General features: G+C 38.7%; 2 protein-coding genes across 2 annotated transcripts; both read left to right on the forward strand.

Moving 5' to 3' along the window:
• Positions 1–2,377, forward strand: LOC148924227 (CRIB domain-containing protein RIC9-like). Its single transcript, XM_089059468.1, has 5 exons — positions 1–385; positions 587–703; positions 774–871; positions 934–1,018; positions 1,861–2,377. The coding sequence occupies exons 2-5, from the start codon at positions 643–645 to the stop codon at positions 2,064–2,066; spliced, it is 450 nt and encodes a 149-aa protein (XP_088915594.1). The 5' UTR covers positions 1–385; positions 587–642; the 3' UTR covers positions 2,067–2,377.
• Positions 2,378–2,518: 141 nt separating this feature from the next.
• LOC148924228 (COBRA-like protein 10) lies at positions 2,519–4,930 on the forward strand. The gene is made up of 2 exons (XM_089059467.1): positions 2,519–3,365; positions 3,445–4,930. Exons 1-2 carry the CDS (start codon positions 2,819–2,821, stop codon positions 4,845–4,847), a joined length of 1,950 nt encoding a protein of 649 aa, XP_088915593.1. The 5' UTR covers positions 2,519–2,818; the 3' UTR covers positions 4,848–4,930.
• The last annotated feature ends 4,241 nt before the right edge of the window (positions 4,931–9,171 follow it).

Consider the following 9,171-nt stretch of genomic DNA (forward strand, 5'->3'; position numbering starts at 1 on the left):
CTGAATACAAGTCTATTTATTGAATATTTCAGTTTTACCTGTTGCCATGTCCTTCAATTCCACCTCTCACGCCCTCACCCTTTCTTTGGAAGATTTTCGCGGCTGTCCTGCTCTTATTTTCTCTCTCATTCCATTTCAGTTCTTCTCTATTTGTCTCTCTTCTTAGAAACCATCCAAAGCCCCAAAACCCTCTAGTCTTAAGCAATAATCCACATTTTCTTGTTTTTTACATTTCATGAAATAGCGTATGATTTTTTGATTATTTGGTAGACTGCACCTTGTCCAATTCGGGTCTGCGTGCTTGCTCAAGACTAGTGCATACCTTAATTATATGAATATATGCCGGAGTTGTAACGAGAAGGGAAGAATTAGTGAATCTAAAAAGGTAAGTTTCGCTTTTATCTCTTTTTATTCTCAGTTCCTCTTCTTCGTCTTCCAGTTCTTGCTTGTATGATTCTGGGCACACTAAAAAACCAATCTTGCTTGTAGTTGTGTTGCATACCCTGCTAAAGTTGTTCTCTTTTAGCCCCTTTTCAGTTTTCAGCAGCAGAATAATTAGTTCTTGATGTCTTTGATTTGGTCACAGGCAAATTCACAGTTTGTCGCCGGCTTTGTGGTCTGAATTGGAGGCATACTTCCCCAATGGCGACAGCAGTGAAAGGGATCTTCAAAGGATTCAAATACACAATTTCTCAATTCTTCGGTAGACTCCCTAGTCAGATCTTGATTAGTACATTCTTTAGTAGTTAACATTTAGCAATGATTGTTTGCAGTTGTGAAGGAGCGTGAAATAGAGATTGGATATCCAACAGATGTTAAGCATGTAGCACATATTGGGTGGGACGGCGCTTCTGGAACGGCTCCCAGTTGGGTATGTCTCCACCTAACTATATCTGTATTCAGTCTTCTTTAATCTCCTTTCATCGAATGCAGATGAGTGAATTCAAGACAGGGCCTGATTTTGCGACCACATCGATTGGAAACTCTGGCTCTGCACTCTCTACATGGTCCTCTCAAGGTATGTTCTTCTCCAATTTCTTTTAAGTTTGTGTTATAATGAAAAGTTTTAGAGTGGGTGTGTCAAGGGCCAGAAAGGGGGAGTTGTCTGTCTAGTATTTGTATCGATTTGGACAAATCTAATGGCATTGTCACGGGCTGAAATTATTGACTGGAAAAATGGAAATATGTCCTATGTGTTGGTTGTACTACTTGGACATTATTTTTTGAGAGCACAGTTTCGAAAGATTCTTTACCTCAAAGCAGGGGAAGTTTTGGCTCTTCTGTCACGAGCTGTTTGGAGATTGGTGGAGGTGTGCCTGAAAATGACTGCTTTTCTATGGGTCACATGCTCCATTTTTGCAGTGTCCTACAACACCTGAAGTACCCCTTAATTTACTAACAAAATAGATTTAAGAAAATATTGGAAGAAGGATAGGAGAATATGGAGAATAATTGCCTGCATGAACACAATGCACAAACAAGTATTGTGTAAGAGAGCAATGCGAATGTAGACGAATGTTTTGTTTTGCTAATTCTGCACCTTTGTTATGCATCTTCATCATTTATGTTGCATCATTCGTTTTGTATCCTATCTTCATTATTTAAAATGCTATTATCAATGTACGTTTTCATCAAGTTTAGGATGATTGTACAGTGCACATGATATCGTCTTGCAGGGACCTTATTCTAGTTTTGTATGTTCCATTTGTCAGTTAATGTCATTGAAGTTCCATTGGGGCCAATGAGAAACATACGAGATTGATTGTTTTGATCTGATGTATTATTTTGAACGTGCCTTTTAAGGCTGAAAGAAGTTATCCCGACTATTAATGTAGCCTCGTTTCTCTTTTTTCCGAACAGATTTTGGGGAGTCCATGCAACTCCAATCAGGATCCGATATGTTTAGAGACATGGCCTCCCCGGAAAAGAAGAAGCACAAACGGAACAAGTGTAAGTCAACTTCCTCCCTAAAGTTTATTACCGGCTCTTCCTCAAGGTCAACAAGAGCAGCAGCAAAGTCGAGCGCCAAATTTGTTGAGGGACCAGCAAATATTCAAGTTGCGTGAAATCATAGATAGACTGACCTGCTTATATAGCTCATGAGAACTCCTCCGTTTGTTCTTGAAACATCCCCACACCACAACGGGTGCAGAGACTTCACAAAAGAGTAGAGGAAGCTGTAGATAATCTACTAAGTTTAGCTGGGTGAATTGCATATATTATAGGCGCCAGGATCTTAGGCAAACATGGTATTCTTAACGTTCAAACACGACAAGATATGATCAAGAAACTGCTAATTTTCTTTTGATGATGAGGTTGATTTGTGCTAAATGCAAATTGTGCGGATTGGATATATATAATTTATCTGGTTTTTTTAGACCTGCTGTCTAGATTTTGAAACTTAAATTTTATTAATTTTTTTTTTTCTGATGAGTGTTTACTGCTTATAGTTCATCTGTTCATAAAAAGTGTGGTATGGTATGTAAATTTTCATTCACATACAAGCTTATAATTTGCAATATTTGGTTTGTAATTTAAGATCCTCATCAAAAGGAGTTGAATCTTGACAATATGATAGGTAGTTGCAAACATTAACAATGAGTATAGATTATAATAATATTGTGGACAAGGGAATTATCTTGTGACAGTTGGTGTGTTGGTGGTTAAGGAGACCGCCAATTTCGGTTAGGTAGAGGAGGAAATGACACTTGACTAATTCTTCACTTGACAATTTTTCTACATCTTAGATGGGTTTAATGTTCACTACACTCACAATTCTTCAGATGCTTTAAACTGAGAATTAACCAACTTTTTTCACATGGGCTCAACAATGGTGTTCTTGTACATTTTGTTGAGCACACTCGCAGTAGAAGTCATAAGAGCGCAAGAGCTACCTAATTACAGCAGCGGTACGAAACCATTACCGAAAATCGACTGCAACGGCATCTTTATCACCTACGCGTTCGAATCTCGCGTCAGAGAGTATCCGTATTTGAAGAACGTGACTGCACAACCATGGGCCTTCAAGTCCACGGCCACGATCACCAATGCTGGACTCTATGAACTCAAAAACTGGAAAATCTTCATTGGCTTTCAGAACGACGAGATTCTAGTCTCTGCCAGCAATGCTGTTATTACAGATGTTGATGAGCTCCCAGCTTCCGTGGGGAATGGAACTACACTATCCGGCTTTCCTCAGACGGACTTGAAAACCTCTGTCTTAACTGCCGGAGATTTGGATCAAATTCAGGCCAAAGTTGAAATGAAAGGCTCTCTTTTCGGGATCAAGCCGCCAGGATTCCCTATGCCTAAGACGATCAAGCTTGTAAACGACGGATACAAGTGCCCAACTCCCTATCGAAAAGGTTTGCATTCTATCAGATTTTCACAATCAATACTTATTAGTAGTACAAAAGATTCATAGTTGGTGATAGAATTGTACAGGAGGGACAATGTCCGCTTGCTGCGTGAGGGACTTGAAGGTGAAAGTGAAGAACACGACAATAAAGTTCTTACCACGGCTGAAAGGCGACATGGTTATCACGTACGACGTGTTGCAGGCATACGGGAACAACTACCTAGCTCAGGTGACCATGGACAACCGCCACCCTCTGGGGCGGCTGGATCATTGGAATCTAACGTGGGAGTGGAAGAGAGGCGAGTTCATCGACTCCTTGAGAGGCGCCTACAGTCGTAGAAAGGACACATCCCAGTGCATGTATGGCGAAGCCGGCCAGTACTACAAAGATTTGGATTTCTCTAAAGTGATGACATGTGAGAAGAGGCCAATCATAGGCGATCTTCCCCCGCAAAGGGAGAAAGACAAAGATGTCGGGAACGTCCCCTTCTGCTGCAGAAACGGAACATTGCTCCCCACCACCATGAACGAAACCAAATCCAAATCCGTCTTCCAGATGCAAGTCTACAAAATGCCACCCGATTTAAACAGGACGGCTCTGTACCCTCCCGAGAAATGGAGAATCGCGGGAGTCGTAAATCCGCAGTACAAATGCGGGCAGATAATAAGAGTCGACCCAACAGAGTTCCCTGATCCCGGCGGCCTTCAGACCGTCAGCTTAGCAATCGCAACGTGGCAAGTAGTCTGCAACATCACGCGGCCTAAGAAGGGGGAGACGCGGTGCTGCGCCTCCTTCTCCGCTTACTACAACGACTCGGTCGTCCCATGCAGCGCGTGCGCGTGTGGCTGCACGAGCAGGAGGCGATGCAACGCCAAGGAGCAGCTGCTGCTCCCGCCCGAGACGCTCCTAGTCCCGTTCGCCAACAGAACGGACAAGGCCGTGATCTGGGCCAAAATAAAGCATTTCAAGCTCCCCCGGCCGCTGCCCTGCCCGGACAACTGCCGGGTGAGCGTGAACTGGCATGTGTCGAGCAACCACGTGAACGGATGGGCGGCGCATGTGACACTGTTCAACTGGGGAGACATTGATTTCGCGGATTGGTTCGTGGCGGTTCAACTGGACATCACCGGGGCGGGTTTCCAGAAGGCTTATTCGTTCAACGGGACGCTTCTGAAAAAGCCGAACGCAACGGTGTTCATGACCGGGTTGCCGGGGCTCACTTATCTGATGGCGAAGACAAATGCAACGCACCCTGAGAGGGACCCGAAAGTGCCCGGGAAACAGCAATCGGTGCTGTCCTTCCACAAGAAACACTTGGGTAATAGGCCAACTGTAGACCGTGAGTTGTTTCCTACAAAGCTGTTTTTCAATGGGGAGGAATGTGCGCTTCCTTCGATCCTTCCAGAAGCCGGCGCTGCTTGCGGTGCTGCTAATTTTAAGACTCTTGCATTTTTAGCGTGTATCACCTTTTTGTTTATTATCTTCTAGTATTAGCTACAACACGATTGACATGTTTGCATACCCTAACTTCTAATTAATCCAATAACATTTATGCACAAACTAAAGAATTCTCTTGGAGTATATGTTCTATTTCTTCCATAATACTCCCTCCTCCGTCCATGAATAAATATCTCATAATTGATCGGCTTGAGTTTTAATAAATTGTTTGACTCAGTAAAGAATTAAAAGAAGTTAGTGGAATATGAATCCTACATTTATTTATTTATATATATATATATATTAGTTTTATAATAAAATGTGAGTGAAATAAGTTGGCGAAAAAGGATGTCCAATTATCACATATAGTAAAGGAAATGGGATATTTATTGGACGGATGGACGGATTGAGTATCAGTTGGAAATTTATTTTGGCGTTGTTGTTATTGTTAGTTTCTCATATTTTTAACAAAGAGTCGTCAGTTGTTATCCTATCGGACATGATTGGGTAAAATTATCAAAAATACATATATGGATTATATTAATTTTATAAAAAAATGAATGAAATAAATAGTGATACGTAGAGTTTATTATCAAAAATAGCATTCCCTTTTGGCCCAAATCCTTTACATGTTCTCTCTTCTATCAAGACTTTTCACACTAGAGAAGCTAGGAAGTAGGAACAATGAGTTTTGCAAGAATCAATCTAATTGCGGAAAAATAGTAATCGATGCAATTGTGCCAAAACTTCTATCACTCTGATCAATGCGAGACAACTTCATTAAAAAATATCCAGCACCAAATAAAGAATGTCCAGTTTAAAGTAACAAAATACTTAAAGAAGGATTAAATCAAGAATAAGAAGACATATAACCTTTTGTCCCAATTTTTGAAAAATCACAAATCAAATTTCACAAGTTTGAAAAATGTGGTTAAACATAGGGACATAGCTAGAACATAATCTTGGAAACATACAACCATCTGTCGATCTTATTTCCTCACAGGGGCATTGGATTTTTCATACTGCAGATTAATTAGAGGACAACTTGTGAATATATTAGAATAAAACAAGATTTTATATACAGGAAATTTGTTAATTTCAGAGGGTATTAGCCCCTCTTGGGGAAAGCTGCATGTCCTCCTTTTTAGAGCATGTTAAATATTGTTCGATTGCTAGGTATTTAAATGTTAGTACAAATAAAATGCAGGACATTTTAGACAAAAATAATTTAAAACTGTGAAGACAAAAGTAAGAGTAGCTTTCAACTATAATGTATGATAAGAAAAATCCAAGGCACCGTTGTGCAGTTGGGATGTCAAATTTTGGTGGAAAATAATGCCTCCCTGTTATCTTATTGTGAGGCAAAGAATATGATAATTGTTATATCAATTATCAAAATTAATTTTTGTGGCTCGCTCGACATGCTAACATTAATTACTTACATACATCGGTTTATTTTCTTCTAAAAATGTAATTAATTTTCCGAAGCTTAGCATAATAATCAACTTGCCAATATGCAATTTGCCATATATATGTCGATCGACGCATCACATCAATTATTCCTTTAATAATATTAAGACAAAATTATTTTATGTCTCAAATTATGCTAATAATTTTATGTCACCCAACAAGAAATAGAATATTAAAGACACTATCTTAATTAATGCGGGGGGTGCATGTATTCCCTTTAGTGAGACATTTACCATTTATTGATGTTGCTCAAGTACACTAATACTTAATTATTTCATATGTGTCGCTGGTATTAATAATAAATATATATCTGATATATGTAACAGAATTAAGTAGTGTACAATGTGAACTCAATAAAGGCTTTTTATACCCCTTGACGCCTAATTCAGAGGGTAGTTAGTATATAAATTTGTAAGGGTGTAGAAATTATGGACACGACAACCAATTTATATTGAAGCTCTATATGCATCTATAATTTAATGTTAATTTATCTAAGTAGCCTATCAATATATGAACAGAAAAAATATAAAAAAAAGTAATCGTTCGCCATAATTTTAAAACTAGTGTAAATATAGCCAATTGTCAGATAAACTTGTCCCTAAAATTTTGACAAAATTGATACTATAAACATTTATCTTGTTTTATTCTTATATTAAATTTGACCCATTCCTTAGTCTGAAACATAACGAAAAATTATCTGTCTACTCATTCTCTTTCAATACTAAAGAAGTGTGCGGCCATCAAATTTGACCCATTCCTTATTTTCAAAATATGAACATTTATCCTATTTTATTCTTATATTCAATTGTAACATGGTCTTTAAAGTTTTTACATTTATCGTGAAAAAAAAACCTGGTTGTATTACCACCGCTAATGTGTTATATATTGCCCTATTGCCCGCCTCACCACTTCTATTGGTTTACCGCCCTATAATATTCACACCCCACATCACGTTCGCTCGTCGCTTCCTTCTCTTGCACGCTTGTTGCCTTACCCATGGCCATGATCGTCGCCCTCCTCATATTGGAGCAGAGGATATCCTCATTTTCAATTGTGACAACCCTCTCGTGTTGTCCTCTACAAGGAAAAGTCATCTACGACGTGTCTATATATGCTTTGTAATGAAACTCTAGCCATCATATATTTGTAAAAAGAGATACTACTATGATCGCTATTATATTGAATTGTATCTTGTGAGAGTCTAGCCATCATATATTTGTATAAGGAGATACTATGTTTGCTATTGTATTAAATAGAATCATGTGAGAGTTTGTTTTGAGAATATCTTGTTCAAAATTTTTTTTATAATTCATAAAACTACTAAGTTGAAATTTATTCCACAAATAATAAATACTAGTAATATTTTTGAACTAAACCACACTTGAAAAAAATATGTTAATTAATCAAAGTTATTTAATAGCAAACATAAATTAATTAATAGATATTCCTATCTTAAATACGGAAAATAGTTAAATTTAAAGAGTAAGCTTCGATTATACGTAATCTAGGATTGGACTGGTAGTCAAAATTATTTCCTGCAGTGGTTTAAATAATATTCATGTTTGGGCTTGTATTAAATTTCAATTTAATTTAATTAGAGAGAGCCCAACAAATATGGTCTAGTCAAACCTCGACTAATTTTGCACATCATAACTTTATATAAAAGAGACTAAGCATGAGATAGAAATCATAATGGAACCAATTGGATGTCAGGTGTTCAATAATCTTATCCAACAAAGATAAGCGAACATGTTCGACGACCAAAAAATAATCAAAATACTTCTAAATTGCAAAAATCGAACCTAATGGGTCTTCTCCGGAAAAGTGTGGTCTCTCGATCCGAATAGTTGATGTGGAATCGGATAGGTCTGTGCTCATGTTGAATGTCCGTAAAGGTACGCTAAGGGACGTACTTGTCGGTTGTCGTTGGGTTGTCTGTCGTTAGCGACGTGGGTGACGTGCTACTACCACTAAGCGCCTGGAGTTTCAGCTCACTTGTTGCTGCTCCATCCCGGTTCAAGCGGGAAAGGCCTTGGTCAGTTGTGCCATCATTATACCGAGAGCTTGTAGGCTGAATTTGGTATTCCCCTCGTGTTGTTCGACCAATTGCACCACTACTTAATGCAAAATTGGTAAAGTAATAGATGTAGAAAGAAAAAGTGATTGGAGTATTGTTAGTAGAGAATATGACCCACTTCATAAGAGAGAAAAACTTGCCAAAAATGGAATATGACTATTTTTGTGGGACAACCCAAAATGGAAAAAGGAAGACTATTTTTATGGGATAGGGGAGTACTAACTAATGACTTGATACAGATAAAAATTGCTAAAAATATATACTAAATCAAATAAAAGAAGATATGTTAGAGATTATTGTGAAGTGATCTTGGGAGAGATTTTGATGAGATCTTGTGCAACATTTGCTGGCTCGAGGGCCCTATCAACAACATCCTAGGCGGTCCCACCCGTTCCGAAAAGCCGCCTAGCATTGTTGCCAACTCCAACGCAACGAATCTCCCTTTATCAAAGCCGAGCGATCCCATTTCCACGATCCATGGCAGCATCCCGCTCAATACCATCAACGGCGTGACGAACAACAACAACTACCCGGCCGTTCAACGTTGGCCTCACTGGCTCCTCCTCAAGAACCCTCGTCAAAAGTAATGGCAGCGACAAGTCGACAACCAATAAGCCTCATGACAGCGGAGCAACTGCCCATGGCATTTGCAAGATACGAATGTTCTCTCTATTGTGTAAATGACTAAGTTTATCGTCATTGAGTTACTGCATAGTTTATTAATTGAACTAATGAAATGAAATGCCATAAATTAATACAACTAATGATATAATCATTTTGCATAGAATTTATTTCATGCATCTGGTCCAAGGTTTGAGTCGCTTACGA

Source organism: Salvia hispanica, chromosome 5 (assembly GCF_029641045.1).
Source record: "Salvia hispanica isolate PSC_SH4W2 chromosome 5, Shi_PSC_v1, whole genome shotgun sequence".
In the NCBI taxonomy this organism is placed as follows: domain Eukaryota; kingdom Viridiplantae; phylum Streptophyta; class Magnoliopsida; order Lamiales; family Lamiaceae; genus Salvia; species Salvia hispanica.